A 16630-nucleotide genomic window follows, 5' to 3' on the forward strand; every position below is an offset into this window, starting at 1 on the left:
ACTTAATTCTAAAAATCAACAATAGACCTGCCTTTAAAAAGTGTTTGTGGTTGAGTAAGTTTGGAAATGTCTTCCCTGATGGAACTTACCTGCACATTAGTATGTTTCCAGCTCTAAGTCCTGAATGAATAGAAACTTGCTATTGCTGTCCAATCCAGTTTTGTCCAAATGTATTGCTTGCAAAATACATGTGCGCAATACACCCAGTTGTTATCCAGTGGGTTAGTAGTCTGTCAATACTGGTTTAAGAAATTAAACTTATATTTAAGATTTCTATTAGGGAAGAGTTGTAGAGGACGTGTTTCGTACATTGTTACCAAAATAAATATAATATGGGGTGGTTTCATAAGAAATAATTAATTTTACTGTTTTAGTGTGTTTCTCTTGTGCATATCATTTATATTGAGAATATTTACTCCTGTAAGCCCTGCTTGGCTGCCTGTTGTATTTGTAGTTACTGTTGTGCCAATTTTATCAGCAAATTATTGTTTGTTTTATGTCATATATAGTTTATTAAAGTGGTTAAGTTTACCAGATGCTTTGATTTTAGAAGACTGACATATTTAACAGTAGGAGTAGCTACCCTAAAGAGATTTTAGAGGTTTACTTGATGGACGACTACTTATTGGTTTTACCAGATCATAAGTGACATGTTGCTAATAAATCAATATGATAGCTTTCCTTAGCACATATCATCAGTTAAATAGTTCCTAATCAAAAACCACTAACCAGTGTTCATTCATGTTATCCAAGATCTGCTTGGCTCTCAAAGACTACTAATTAATGCTTTTATTCATCCCTCATTCGGTGCATTTCCTTTTCTTAACCTCTTTCATTGAGAAGATCAAGGCCATCCTGTTTAATTTCTAAATTCTTTCACTCTCCCCTAGATTGTTTCCCTGTTCTTTTTAATCTGTTGTTTACTTCCTTATAAAAATGTTCCCCTGCATTCATTTCTATCATGTAGATCTTCTCCCTTCTAATATTCTACCTGATTCCTTTTCTCTCTTCTGTCTTTCCCTCTCCTTTGTCTCCTTGCTCTTAGCTAGTGGATAGAATCTCTGAATATCCAAAATCATGTTCATTATGATTCATGTTTTATGTGCCCTGCTTTTATACCATTGATCTTCCCTGATCTTCAAGATAGAAATCTTGAAGTAGTAGCCAACTTTCCCCCTTCTGTTCATCTTCAGCAGCTGCAGAATTACATTACAGAAATTACACTACAGATAGTGTTTTTCTTTATCAGTTTTCTTCATCAGTTTTATTCACAAAACCTTTCATACTTTAGTGCTTCTTTTCTTTTGTATTTTACCACTATTACCTTAAATTTCTCCTTTTTAAATAACATTTTTATTGAGATATAATCCACATTCCACAAAACTCACCCCTTTAAACTGATAATTCAGTGATTTTTAATATATTCATAGAATTGTGTCTAATTTTAGAATGATTTCATAACCCACTGAAGAAGCTCTGTACCCATTAACAGAAACTCCCCATTCTCCCTTTCCACTAGTTCCTGGCAGCCACTAAAGGGATTGTATTGAATCTGTAGATCAATTTTGGGAGTATTGTTATCCTACTACTGTTGTCTTCATGTCCATGGACATGGGTGGCTTTCATTTATATCTTTAATTTCATCCTATGATATTTTTCAGTTTTCAGTATATGTCGTGTACTTCTTTTAGGTTTATGCCTCTAAATTGGGAATTTGGAAAAAGCTATTATGAATGGAATTGTTTCTTAATTTCTGAATTGTTCTTTGTGTTTAGAAATACGATTGATTTTTGTGTATTGATACTGTATCCTGCAACCTTTCTGAATCTGTTTATTCTAATAGTATTTTTTAAGTTGTTTCCTTAGGATTTTCTATAGACAAGATCATGTTATCTATAAATAGAAATAGTCTAACTTTTTCCTTTCCAATCTGGATATTTTTAATTTCTTTTTCTTGCCTAATTACTCTCATAAGAACCTCCAGTACATGTTGAATAAAAGTGGCAAGAGTTGACATCTTTGTTTTGTTCCTGATCTTAGGAAGAAGGCATTCAGTCTTTGACCATTAAATATAGTGTTAGCTATAGTTATTCCTAGATGTTCTTTATAAGGTTGAAGAAATTCTCTTCCTAGCTTTTTGAGTGTTTTTATCATGAAAAAAGTTGGATTTTGTTAAATGCTTTTTCTCTGTCTATTGAGGTGATCATGTTTTTCTCCATATTCTACTAATTATATAGTGTATTACATCGATTGATTTTCACATGTTGAACTGACCTTGTATTCCTGGGAGAAATTCCACTAGGCTGTGGTGTGTGATCCTTTTTGTATGTTGCTAGACTCAGTTTGCTTTATTTTATTGAGGATTTTGGTCTATATTCATAGGAATATTGGTCTGTAGCTTTCTTAGGACATTTGTCTGGCCGTATACAGCAAGCTGGGAAGTATTCTTTTATTTTTTGGAAGAGTTTATAAAGGATTGTTATTAATTCTTTAAACATTTGGTAGAATTCACCAGTGAAGCCATCTTCGCCTGGGCTTTTCTTTGTGGAAAGTGTTTTTTGTTTTTTCTTTTCTGTATTAATGTGACATTTATTAATGTTGGGTTGAGCACCCAACCTGATTTCTTTTTTTTTTTTAATTTATTTATTGGGGTGACAATTGTTAATGAAATTACATAATTTCAGGTGTACAATTCTGTATTACATCAACTATAAATCCCATTGTGTGTTCACCACCCAGAGTTAGTTCTCCTTCCATCACCATATATTTGATCCCCCTTACCCTCATCTTCCACCCCCCACCCCCCTTACCCTCTGGTAACCACTAAACTATTGTCTGTGTCTATGAGGTTTTGTTTCTCATTTGTTTGTCTTGTTTTTGGTTTATATACCACATATCAGTGAAATCATAAGGTTCTCTGCTTTTTCTGTCTGACTTATTTCGCTTAGCATTATACTCTCAAGATCCATCCATGTTGTCACAAATGTTCCTATATCATTGGAAAGTGTTTTTGATCCTAATTAAATTGCTTCACTTGATATAAATCTATTCAGATTTTCTGTATCTTGAGTCAGTTTTGCTGGTTTCTGTCTTTTTATGAATTTGTTCCTCTTCGTTCAGCTACATTACTAACTTGATGACACACAATTGTTCATAACATTTTCTTTTTTTTTGTTTACTGCTTCAGTCAATAAAAGGGAAACTTTATTGAAGCCTCAGGGCCAAGGGGTTTGGGCAGGAGGCCGTCCTGTGAGCAGAGGAGGTAGTGGAGGGGCCTTATTTGACCTTCGTGGGCATAGGTTGTTGGTGTGGCCACACTTCTTCTTGCGACAGTTGACAGCACAGGGATTCAGGCGAGTGTAACACTTGTGGCAGATCATCTTATCACAGTTGTTCTTCTGGGCGAGCTGGTGGAGGGAAGGCTTGGTGATACCACCCCGCAGACGAAACACCAAGTGCAGAGTGGACTCTTTCTGGATATTATAGTCTGAGAGAGTGCAGCCATAGCTTTGCCTTTTCTAGGATGTTATGTAATTGGAATCATACAGTATCTAGCAGGTCTTCCATATCTCTTCATGGCTTGATAGCTCATTTCTTTTTAGTGCTGAATAATATTTCATTGTCTGGATGTAGTACATTTATTCATTCAGTTGTAGTACATTTATGCCCTACAGAAGGGCATCCTGGTTGCTTTTTTTTTTTTTTTTAATTTATTTGGGGTGACATTTGTTAGTAAAATTACATAGATTTCAGGTGTACAATTCTGTATTACATCATCTATAAATCCGATTGTGTGTTCATCACCCAGAATCAGTTCTCCTTCCATCACCATATATTTGCCTGGTTGCTTTTAAGTTTTGGCAGTTATGAACAAAGCTGCTATAAATATTCATGTTCTGGTTTTTCTGTGGACATAAATTCTCCCCTCTCTTTTTTTTTTAACTGATTATTTTGGTTTGTTTTCTGGGATCTTAAAAATAATAATCATTGTAATACCTTCTGATTCAGCTATACTAAACTTCCCATCTCTCAGTAAAAGTGGTATCAATAACTAAGAATGATGAAAGAAGCCAGATAGATGCCTTGATAATTTGTAATCTGGTTAATATACTTATTTCTATAAAATATATTTAGTCTGTGGTAAGTTTTGTATGAAGTTTATACGTTTTGTCAACATTTATGGGACAGTTCCTTTATAGAGAACTCCTCACAATCTGTTTCTGTCAGTGCACTCTGATTATCTTATTTACCTTAAAATTTTTTTCAATAAATCATGAGCTAGACCATCATCAACCTACCCTTCACACCCACCTTGAAACAGTAAATAAAACCCTTGTAGACATAATGGTTTATTGAGTTTCTCATTAAAACTGTATGCCCTCTTCTTTAACACAACGTAAGTGACTTCCTTGGTCTAATTTTCTGAAAGGAACAGTGTATTTCAGGCACAGTATCAATCTGAGTGGGAATCTATTCAAAGTAATTTCATTGAAATGTGTCCCATTATAGGACAGACGGTAGGCACTTCAAACAAAATTTTAATTGTTAATGCCTCTTTAAAAATACTAAATACTGCATCTGGATTTGTGGGTATAGTTTCCTAAGAAACCATATTCATTTTGAGCCATTTAAAACAGGACTGTGTTCCTCAGATTTGAAACTACTACATGTTCTTTCATATGTGACAATATGGATGAATTTATTGTCATAATCCATCCAAGATTTGTTTTGCTAGATAACTTTTCTATCACTGAATTGTCATTGCAAAATTCATTTTATTATGTGGCATACTTTTAAACGGAAAAAATACTAACTTTTCTATATGACAAAAGACAATCTTAAATATGATAGGTACTATTTCTTTAGTGGTTTGCCTTATCTCCAGAAAGATAAATTCAGATTTCATCAGTTCTTTGTTATAGCAGGCATTGAATTGAGTATCAGTCGGTATGTTATGTGTCCTACATATGCCAGTGTATTTGCCATTAGATATTTTTGTTGAGAAATCTTGGTGTCAGTAAATCGAATGCATGTGTTACCTATTTATTTTGTGAGTCTTACTCAAAGAAAACTTATTTCGGGTTAGAGCTGACTAAATCCTGCTTAAAACAAGCCATTTGTGCTGATATAAAGTCAAAATATTGAGGGGAAGTTTGCAGCAAATGACTTAAATATCTGAATAAGTTTGGAAGCATCTTTGCAAATTTCACTGTTCTCAAATTTAACTTGTGTGTGACATTTACAGGGATGTTGTGGAGATGATAGTGGTCTTGTGGAAGTAGATGGAGCTCATTCATCAAGGACGATGAGTATTAATGCTGCAGAATTAAAACAGCTTCTACAAAGCAAAGAAGAAAGTCCAGAAAATTTGTTCCTTGAACTAGAGAAGCTTGTTTTGGTAAAAAGAAAACTAAAAAAGAAATAAAATAAAATAAAAACAGTGCATTCCCAAGACATATTTACTTCTCCATTTGACTAGTACAAGTTTTTCTAATGACTTTTTAAAACAGTGAACCCTCAGTTGGGTATTTATACAAATTGAAATAATTCTTTGAGTTAATAATTTGGAGTGAAGTCCTCCATACCATTATGAATCTTAAATGAAGGCAGTACTTTTTGAATTGTTGATTGTTTGAATACAGGGTGCCCCCTGCTACCATTCTTTAGAAATAAAATGACAAGTGATTTTGGTATTTGTTTTAGTATGTTTAATGTTAAGTCGATAATTCCCAGATGGTGCTCCAAATTTCTAAGTAATGGAATAATACAACCTTTTCTAATGAAGAGTCAGTAAACTTGGAGCCTAAATGTCCATGTTTTATGTGCAGCTTCTTACTCTGTTTTGTTTGTGTCTAGGAGCATTCAAAAGATGATGACAATCTAGACTCGTTGTTGGACAATGTAGTTGGACTTAAGCAAATGCTGGAGTCATCAGGTGATCCTTTACCTCTTGGTGACCAGGACATAGAACCAGTACTTTCAGCTCCAGAATCTCTCCAGAATCTGTTTAACAATCGGTAAAACAATGTTTTGTGGTTGATGAGTAGATACTATGTATTCAGTGGCTGGGGTCTAAAGAGGGCCAGCAAACTATTTTTCTGTAACGGACCAAGTAGTAAAAATTATAGGCTTTGCAGGCCACATTACGCCTCTGAGCATTCAAAAGATGATGATAATCTGGGCTTGTTGTTGGGCAGTATAGTTGGACTTAGCAAATGCTGGAGTCATCAGGTGATCCTTTACCTCTTGATGAACAGGACATAGAACCAGTACTTTCAGCTCCAGAAGCTCTCCAGAATCTGTTTAACAATGGATAAAACAAGCAATGTTTTGTGGTTAATGAGTAGATACTGTGTATTCAGTGACTGGTGTCTAGAGAGGGCCAGCAGACTATTTTTGTGTAACGAACCAAGTAGTAAAAATTCTAGGCTTTGCACATTAAGCCTCTGTTGCATATTCTTCTGTAACTTTTTGTTCGTTTCTTTAGGTTTTAAAAAAACATTTTAAAAATATACAAACCATTCCTAGGTCCCAGGCTGTATAAAAACAGGCCAGCGAATGGGGACCATAGTTTACTGACCCCTGATATATATGCCTCTTGATCTTTGGAGCGCTGTGCTATTACATCATAATGATTATTCAGTGTAATGGAGTTATTCTCTGAATTTAGAAAAATTAAATATGGGCAGTTTCTGTACACATTGGTACAGCATAATAAACGTGGCTTTTTGGAAATAAAACCAGTGCTCTGTTTTATTGTATTGAAAGGTCACAGTTTGTCACAAGAGGATTACTGTCTAAGTTATTGTTTATTAAGGATACTTTATTCTTAAGTAGCTTTTTGGAGGAGTCTTTTCAAGTGCTAATTTTACTAATACTTTATAGGGTTACATTTTTAATTGTACTTTCCACAGATGTTATCTAGGCGATAAGCTAAAATATTTGGTTTTGGAATTCTGCTTTTTTACCAAATAACTTTTTCTGTTCCAGGACTGCGTATGTACTAGCTGATGTCATGGATGATCAGTTGAAATCTATGTGGTTTACTCCATTTCAGGCTGAAGAGATTGATACAGATCTGGATTTGGTATAATTTAATTTTATTACTAAATATTTAGAAAAAAGTTACTTTTTTTGTTGTTTGTGTATTTTTAGCTCTAAAATAGGTTACATATTATAAGGCTGTTAAAAGTCCATTTGGGGACTAGTACTGCAAATTTTTATGTCAGTCAGACACGGATTCTCAGTTTTTAAGCTATTTGTTTTGCTTCTTTCTGGTTAGTGATCTATACATATGAGAATGAGACATTTTAGGGGAAAATCACATTTTTGCTTAAGTACTCTAAGTACTTTGTTTTGTTATATTTGTAGGGTAGAAAATATTCCGCAAAATTATAATTTATTCTGTATTTGGGTTTAAGGAGAGGAATGGGGTTGTGGTATCTGCTCTTAATTTGGGGAAATGTAAAGAATGTATTTGTTAGAATAATAAAGTACATATGGAAATTGACATTCTTAAACACAAAGACTTAAAATGTAATGTCTGTTTTATGCTTCTCAGAGATGTATTAGGGAGGATGATTTCAGCCACGTTATTGTACCATATGTTTTTGGTTTTTTTTCTTGATTAAAGAAATAAATATATCTGGATGTTTCCTGGTCCAAAAAAAAGTTAGTATTCATCATGTGCAATAAAACTAAGAGAATGATTCACAGTTAAAGTATATTTAGTGTATTGAGGGCTCCTTTTCCTTCTTTAAAAGATCACATACAATTCATTTGAATCTCATTAAAGAATTAGTTTCTTTTTTTAGTGTAAATTGTTCAACTATTCTATAGAACTGTGCTGTCCAATGTAACTTTATGCAGTGACAGAAATGTTCTATAATCTACCCTGTTCGGTACAACAGCCATTAGGCTCATGTGACTGTTGAGCAATGAAATATTGCTACTGTGATTAAGGAACTGAATTTCATTTTGATTTAATTAATTTAAGTTTAAATAGGCACACGTGATTAGTGGCTACCATATTTGGCATCACAGGTCTAAAACATTTGTGCTAACTTTATGTTAAATCACAGCTGTCTTGTGATGATGATTGTGACCTTACATGGCTTAGGGAAATTTTAGGTCTTTTAGGTTTGATAAATTTGAATAAAACCTAAGTAAACATAATTTTCACTTCTCTGAAAGTAAACTTAGGTTGGAACCTCATTAAATGCATAGAACTTTGAGATTTTTGGCACAGAATCCTTTTACAGCAGATATGTTGACTGTACAAGGCTTGCAGAGTATGTTATATTCAGATTCTTTTGGAACAGTTCTGGATATACTACATTAATTTATATAGAGAAATCATGAGTTTCTTGTCAGGCAGCAGAGGTCTCTCTTCAGTTGATAGCATTTCTTTGAGGAAGAATGCCACCACCTCCCCTCCAAAAAAAACACCTGAATTCCTAAGATTTTTTTTTTTAACTACCAATGATGTTGGTTTTTGAAAAGATGGAAAGAGGCAGACCTATAATTTATTTATTATGAGAGTCATATAATTGATAGGAAATAAGAATTTCTGTAATCAGATAGTTATAATTAAGGTTTTTTTTTCATTTTGTTAAATTTTTATGACTGCAGGTAAAAGTCGACTTAATTGAACTCTCTGAAAAATGCTGTAGTGATTTTGACTTGCACTCAGAATTAGAGCGCTCATTTTTGTCAGAACCATCATCTCCAGGGAGAACCAAGACCACTAAAGGATTCAAACTTGGGAAGCACAAGCATGAGACCTTTATTACTTCAAGGTAAAATTTATTCTACTGAAGATTTTGATAGTGGTCATGTAAGCTTATTTATTTTAATGTATTTTAAGATAGACATGACTGCTAAAGGATAAAGGAATTTTACATAATACTTGAATAATGAATGTTTGGAAATTTTTTTAAAGATAATAGTTTGGCCAGGACATACTACTTTATTCTACTTTATGAGTGTTTGGAAGATTTAAACAAGAGTGAACTGGTTATTTTAAATAATTATTAGTCATATCAATAAAATGTGAGTACCATGCATTAGTTGTTTTTGTATTTCCATGGAAAGTACAGGTATACCTTGGAGATAACTGCCCATTCGGTTCCAGACCACTGCAATAAAGTGACTATCGTAATAAAGCGAGTTACATGAAATTTTTGGTTTCCTAGTGCATATAAAAGTTACATTTACACAATACTGTAGTCTACTAAGTGTGCAGTAGTGTTATTTCTAAAAAATAATGTACATACCTTAATTACATACAGAACATTTTATTGCTAAAAAATGCTGTCATCTGAGCCTTCAGTGAGTTGTAATCTTTGCTGGTGTAGGATTTTGCCTTCAATTTGTAAAAAACGCAATCTGTGAAGTTCAGTAAAGTGAAGCAGAGTAAAACAAGATATGCTTGTGGTACAAATATTTGCAAAGTTAACACAGTTGGAATAAAATAATTGAAATGTAGTTTTCAATATTGCAAAGATTGACATTTTTATTGGAAATATGAAAAAGAAAGTTTTCAGTGAATATTTTTGTTTTAATAGTGGAAAATCGGAATACATTGAACCTGCCAAACGAGCTCATGTTGTGCCGCCACCAAGAGGAAGGGGCAGGGGAGGATTTGGACAGGGTATACGACCCCATGATATTTTTCGTCAGAGAAAACAGAACACAAGCAGACCACCGTCTATGCATGTGGATGACTTTGTTGCAGCTGAAAGTAAAGAAGTTGTCCCTCAAGATGGAATACCCCCACCAAAACGGCCACTCAAGGTATCACAGAAGATTTCTTCTCGTGGTGGATTTTCAGGCAATCGAGGAGGACGGGGTGCTTTTCACAGTCAAAATAGATTTTTCACACCACCTGCTTCAAAAGGTAACTACTTATGTGTGCTTCCTAATGGGTTAGAATATTGGAATATTAGAATATTAAATAGAAGTGATTTAGATGGCATTGATTCAGATAAAGTATTTTTCTGTTACTACAATTAAGCTGCCTCTAGACCATTCGTACTGTTTGCAGTGTACTGTAGTGGATAGAAAGAAATCTTTTCCTTTGATTATTTGCATATTCAGTGATGAGTTTAAGTCTTGGCTAATTAGTTTCCTTTTTACATTGAAAATTATGTTTATCCTTTTGAATAATTTTATATATTATTTTCACAATTGTGCTTATCAATTTCCTTGTGATCATTCTATGTAGTTCACCATTGATTTTTCTCTACTTGGCTGCTGATGTTGTATTTAATCTATTTTAAGTTGTTTCAAGATTTTAGAAACAGAGTGAAGAAATTATGCTTCACTAATGATTGATGTCATGTTTTTCTGCTGCTAAGTAAGGGTGAGAATGAAAGAGAAGAGTTTATGTTAATAGCAGACATATAGCTGTGTTAGGAACTTTTATAAGTATTTTACATATAATACTCTCACATCAACAGGTAGGTTCTGAAAATACACCCACTTTACAGAGGAGAAAACTGTCAGCCAGCTGACCAGGACACATAAGTGTAGAGCCAATATTTGAACCCTGCCAGTGTGGCTCCAGAACCTCTGCTCCTACCCATATATAATGCTGCCATTTTATATTCCACTTACAGAATTTCATGGTTTCTTTGACATTACTTTTGAAGATTAAGGAAAACCTGTCAAATCTTCCTTAATCCAATTGAAGTCATGAAAAAGATTTTTATTGTGTTGCCTTTAGGAAACTATAGTCGTCGGGAGGGAACAAGAGGCTCCAGTTGGAGTGCTCAGAATACTCCTCGAGGAACTTACAATGAAAGTCGTGGAGGCCAGAGCAATTTTAATAGGGGCCCTCTTCCACCACTACGACCACTTAGTTCTACAGGTATACTTTTTTTCTACTTGATATTGCTGAGAGTGGAGGCGAATCCTCCTTTTCAAATTGTTGAATGTCATATACTCTGATTCTGGGAGAGAATATTTTAGAATGTAGATGCGTAATTCTAAAGTCAATTTAATTTTATATCTGAATTAGTGCCCAATGTACATTTTTATAAAAATAATGAAAATTTTAGATTCTGAACTATGTGTATAATCTGAGCAGTTTCATAGTGCTCTGTTTTTATATTTCAATAATGAAAGCCAGTCCTTAAGGTACTTTTTGACCAAAGTATTTTAGCAACAGATACCTTCATAGGGTATATTCTGTCTATGTTTATAGTATTGTCTTGTGTACGTTAAGTATACAATCTTTTCTAAAACATTACTATATCAAGTCCAGAATTATTCTGGTCAGAGGTAGCTTTTGGTTTCAAATGCACATTATTTTTTTAAATAATTTGCTTTATTTGAGACGTGATTATCACATATAAGACAATTTACTTATTTAAAGTGGACAATTCACTGGTCTTTAACACATTCACAGAACTTGGCCAGAGATTTTAAAGGAGTACAGAGTAATTCTTGTCTTGGTTTGAGCTCAGTTTTATAGATTAGTATATAATAGGAAAGGAAAGGATGTTGTAACTAAAAATTATATTCTTTCTTTTATAGGCTACCGCCCAAGTCCTCGTGACCGTGCTTCAAGAGGTCGTGGGGGGCTTGGACCTTCCTGGGCAAGTGCAAATAGTGGCAGTGGAGGCTCAAGAGGAAAGTTTGTTAGTGGAGGCAGTGGTAGAGGTCGTCATGTACGATCCTTTACACGATAAAAATTATTTTGGGAACATTATAAGTATATAGGAAGATTTCATGAAAACAATAAAAATAAAATAAGACATTAAAGGACCAGTTTAGAGTTAGCAGTTATCTGGAGATATCTGAGAGAATATTTTTATCTGAAGCAAGCAGATTTTGTTTGATACCTACACAAGATTTCAATAAAAATCCAAACTTTGTATGTATGTTTTTATGTATTTTTTCTCCTTCATATATAAGACTTTAGAAAATTTCTTAGGTAGAAAATGAATGATGAAATGACTTTAGCCCTAGTGTATTTCTTGTGTATACCACAGATGTTCCCAATACTTTCTCAGCTCATGGTGCCCTTTAGTGTTTCAGTAATTTTTTTACAACACACCTAAGACAATAGAAATGCCTAATAATTCCATTTATTAAACATATAGGTCCAAACAACTTAGTAAGAATTTATGTTATAACCACTAGTAACTGTAGACACTGCACAACGTCTCAAACCTTGGAATCAGCCTACATGGATACCACCACTGTCATCTCCTGTTCTATGCTTTTTGCACATTACTTTTATCACAACTGTTAAAAAGTCAGTTTTGCAAAGATACACTGTCAATAGTGCTATCTAATATTGAAAATGTAGACTACCTCAAACTAGTTTGTGTTGTGTCCAACAGATATACTTCCCTTAAAAATTTAAAATATCCTGTGGTAGTCATACTAATTTACTAGGGTATTTAGTGCACAGTTTTGGGAACCTTTTGGCTGTAACAAAAGAAACACAACACTCTTTTTCTGTTCATTAGAAAGAAATACATATGTACTTTGTGCTTCAGCTTTATACCTACTTATTTTATTAAACAGTTATTTAAAGCCCAAATTGAGGTGTATTCTAATACTGATATTTTGGGAATCAGAAATATCTAATAAAATCTGGACTTTATATACAGAGATAAAGTTTATAACTGAGAAGATAGCTGTATTTTCCCCAAGAGATATCTTAACACACTGAGCATATGTAACTGACATAAAATGCAGAGTTCACTTAAACAACGAAGGATTGTATGAATTTCATTCCATTCTTTTATCACTCTGTTTTGCTGAACTATTTGTGAATGAATAGAAAGTTTGTTAGGAAAAAGCCTTGAAGGAAAGCTCAGCTCTAAAGATTCTGATGTTTAAGTGAAAGGTAAAGAAATCTTTTTATAACTAATGGCCTCAAAAACCTAAGATAACGTAAACCCCTTTCAATTGTCAAACCTAATAAGCTCATCTGTAAAGATGCATTTTACATTACATAGAATTTGAAGTTTGTCCCTAATATCTGATGCAAATAAATATAAAAATAATTCTTAAGTAATTAAATTTCTTAAATGGTAAGAACATGGCTATATATAGACACATTTCTTGATTTGTTTTTTAGCTTTAAGTTGAATATAATCTCGAAAACATCAGAGTTGTTTATGCTGTTTGTTAGTTTAATACCCAGTTCAGGCCCGCCAAAGTAATAAATTATTAATGTAAAAGCAAATTAATACCAGGCAAATTAAAAATGAGCCAATTGACTGAGAATCTTAGAAAAATGAGAAGGGAAGGAATTCAACATGTTGACTATCCATTTCATGTACATATCACTCAGTCTTTATAACAGTCCAGCCTGTTTTAAAATTATCCTAATTTTACCGATTGAGAAAACAGAGGAGCTGGACTGAAAAGTGATAGAAACAGGATTTAAAACCAGGGTGGCCAGCTTCCAATTTATATATCCATTTTGGAGAGGTAAGAAGCTACTTGTTAAGTTGCATGGTATTAGAGATCAGAATTAGTTAATCAGACCTAACACTATTTCAGCTATATCAGAAGTGAGCCAGATAGAAACTGGAGGGTGGTTGCTGTCATACATTTAGAACTATATACGTATAACACTATGTACCTTCAAAAATAATTATCAATTGTATGTGTACTTTGGTAGCGTAGGTATATGTGTTATTTGCAAAACTTTTTCATGAGACGTTTCAGGAAAAGTTTTGAGTGATACGGTGTTTGCCCGAAAATAAGACTGGGTCTTAATATTAATTTTTGCTCCAAAAGACGCATTAGAGCTTATGTTCAGGGAATGTCATCCTGAAAAATCATGCTAGGGCTTATTTTCCAGTTAGGTCTTATTTTCGGGGAAACACGGTATTTAGAAATTAATGAAAAATGCAGAATACCCTGGAGAACAAAACTTATTCTAGGAGTTTGATAGAATGATTTATTTATTTCACAAGAATTTTAAAAAATGCTCTGAAATGTTATTCGTCATTTAAAAACAATGTTGCTGGTAGTAATTGGTGTGTGTAAAGCAGTAGCAAGTCCAGTTTTACTGCTTTGTGTAAAAATAATCATAGAAATACCTGCAGATTGAGAATGTGGAAACGAGTGTGTCTCCGAAGTACAGTGTTCCATGTACCCTAATATAGCCTGGGGAATATAAGGATGAATAAGATATATTATCTGCCCTCAAAAATGTTAGCCTAATAGAGGAAACAATTATGTAAGCAAATTTTTTAAAAAGTAAATTACTAAGTGTATGAACAAGGAACAACTTAGAGTTCTTGAATAATCCAACCAGTGTATTTCAAACTGATTTTATTGTGGAGTTTTTAAAGTAACTTTTTATTTTATTTTTTCTCCTCTTTTTAAAAAAAATTTAAAATATTGAGGTAACATTGGTTAACAATATTACCGTTTTTTGCCGTGTATAATGCACACAGTTTTGGCCCAAATTTGTGAGGGAAAAATAAAGATATGCATTATACATGGGTGGTACTAATTCCATATATATATATAAATATTTTTAAGTATTTTATTCATGCTTACGAGTTAAAAGTAACTCTACAAATCAGTACCAATATTCATTTGCAAAATAATACCCTGGAATATAATAATCAGTTTTGTTGAACTTAAACAATGATCTTGCAATGATAATGAGTTCTTGGCCTTCTATGATGCATAAATATTGTAAATTTGTCACAGGCACATAAAATTTCTTGTACCGTAATATGTTAAAAAATAAATGCTAAAATTCCTTTATAATACAAAAAAGTACTTAAATGTAAACAAAAATTTGAATTAAAAAATTAAAATGAAAGATTTTTTTCTCTGAAAGTTTAGGCAGGTAACATGGGTACACATAACGGGAGCACGTTATACATGGCAAAATACGGTGTATAAGTTTCAGGTGTACAACATTACCATTCAATATCTGTATATACTACCAGAAGTCTAGTTATCATTTGTCACCATATATTTTAACCCCTTTACCCATTTTTGCTCTCCCCGCCTTTTCCTCTGGTAGCCACCAGTCTGTTGTTTGTGTCTATGAGTTCTATTTTGTTTGTTGTTTTTTTGTATTTCCACATATGAGTGAAATCATGGTTTTCGTCCTTTCCCATCTGACTTATTTCACTTAGCATAATACCCTCAAGATGCATCCTTGTTACAAATGGTAGTATTTCATCTTATAGCCGAGCAATATTCCATTGTGTTTGTGTGTGTGTGTGTATCCTTTATCCGTTCTCCTGTCGATGGATATCTTGGCTATTGTAAATAATGCTACAGTGAACATAGTACATACATCTTTTCAAATCAGTGTCTAGTTTTACTGATGATTGTGGTTACATGTGCTTTTTTCTGGATACCATTTGCTTTGAGTATCATCCACCCTTTCACTTCAGGCCTGTCTTTGTCTTTGGAGGTGAGATGAGTCACCTGAAAGCAGCCTGTAGTTAGGTCTTGTTTTCTAAATCATCCAACTATTCTGTGTCTTTTGAGTGGGAAGTTCAGCCAATTTACATTTAGGATAATTATTGATTTATGAGAACTTAGCCACTGCCATTTTATCTTTTTTTCTAATTGCTTTGTATCTCCAATGTTTCTTTTCCCTGTGTTTTTGTCTTCTATTTCAGTTTGGTGGTTTTCTGTAACGGTTTTGTTGCCACTTTAATGTTTTGTGTCTCAGCTCTGGATTTTTGGTCTGTAGTTGTCATGAGGTTTGTATAAAATGTCACATAGATAAAATAGCCCTATTTCTTCTGATAGCATTTTAATTTACCTATGCAAGTTATGTCCTTTTTCTCCTCCCTTTTTATGTTTTTGTCAAAAACGATGCCTTTTTTGGTTGTGTTCATTACCAAATTGAAATAGCTATAGTTTTTTGTTTTTTAAAATTTTTATTGGGGAAGGAGAACAGGACTTTATTGGTGAACATTGTGTACTTCCAGGACTTTTTCCAAGTCAAGTTGTCCTTTTCATCTTAGTTGTGGAGGGCTCAGTTCAGCTCCAGGCCCAGTTGCTGTTTTTAGACTCTTTGTGGGAGTCGAATCGGCAACTTTGTGGTTGAGAGGACGTGCTCTAACCAACTGAGCCATTTGGGAGCTCAGTGGCAGCTCAGCTCAAGGTGCCGCGTTCAATTTTAGTTGCAGGGGGCACAGCCCATCACCCCTTGTGGGAGTTGAGGAGTCGAACCGGCAACCTTGTGGTTGAGAGCCCATGATCTCTAACCAACTGAGCCATCTGGCACTGGCCCATGTGGGAATCGAACCAGCAGCCTTCGGCGTTAGGAACACGGAGCTCCAACAGCCTGAGCCACTGGGCCGGCCCTATAGTTATTTCTAATGCTTTTTTTTTCCTCTTTAACATTTGTTATAATTGTTTAACACCTTATTCTAATATAGAATTGCAATTACCAGCTTTTTATTTGTCATCTTACTCAAAGTTTTGTGTACTTATGTCTTTTTTGTTTTAGGTAGATCTCCTTTCAGCATTTTTTTTTTTAAGATTTTATTGGGGAAGGGGAACAGGACTTTATTGGGGAACAGTGTGTACTTCCAGGCCTTCTTTTCAAGTCAAGTTGTTGTCCTTTCAATCTTAGTTGTGGAGGGTGCCTTTAAGCTTCAAGTTGTTGTCCTTTCAG

The 16630-nt window shown here is 33.8% G+C and overlaps 1 protein-coding gene across 2 annotated transcripts in view; it reads left to right on the top strand.

Moving 5' to 3' along the window:
- The window catches only part of VIRMA (vir like m6A methyltransferase associated), a 55022-nt gene extending 43143 nt beyond the window's left edge, over positions 1 to 11879 (top strand). For both annotated transcript variants that reach the window (XM_081071104.1, XM_081071105.1), the window contains 7 exons: positions 5246 to 5398; positions 5857 to 6017; positions 6991 to 7087; positions 8632 to 8798; positions 9567 to 9898; positions 10727 to 10870; positions 11539 to 11879. In XM_081071104.1, the coding sequence (XP_080927230.1) occupies positions 5246 to 5398; positions 5857 to 6017; positions 6991 to 7087; positions 8632 to 8798; positions 9567 to 9898; positions 10727 to 10870; positions 11539 to 11693 (1209 nt within the window). In that variant the 3' untranslated portion in view covers positions 11694 to 11879. The remainder of the gene's footprint in view (positions 1 to 5245; positions 5399 to 5856; positions 6018 to 6990; positions 7088 to 8631; positions 8799 to 9566; positions 9899 to 10726; positions 10871 to 11538) is intronic.
- The last annotated feature ends 4751 nt before the right edge of the window (positions 11880 to 16630 follow it).

The sequence above is a fragment of the Rhinolophus hipposideros genome (assembly GCF_964194185.1).
Source record: "Rhinolophus hipposideros genome assembly, chromosome: 13".
Lineage (NCBI taxonomy): Eukaryota > Metazoa > Chordata > Mammalia > Chiroptera > Rhinolophidae > Rhinolophus > Rhinolophus hipposideros.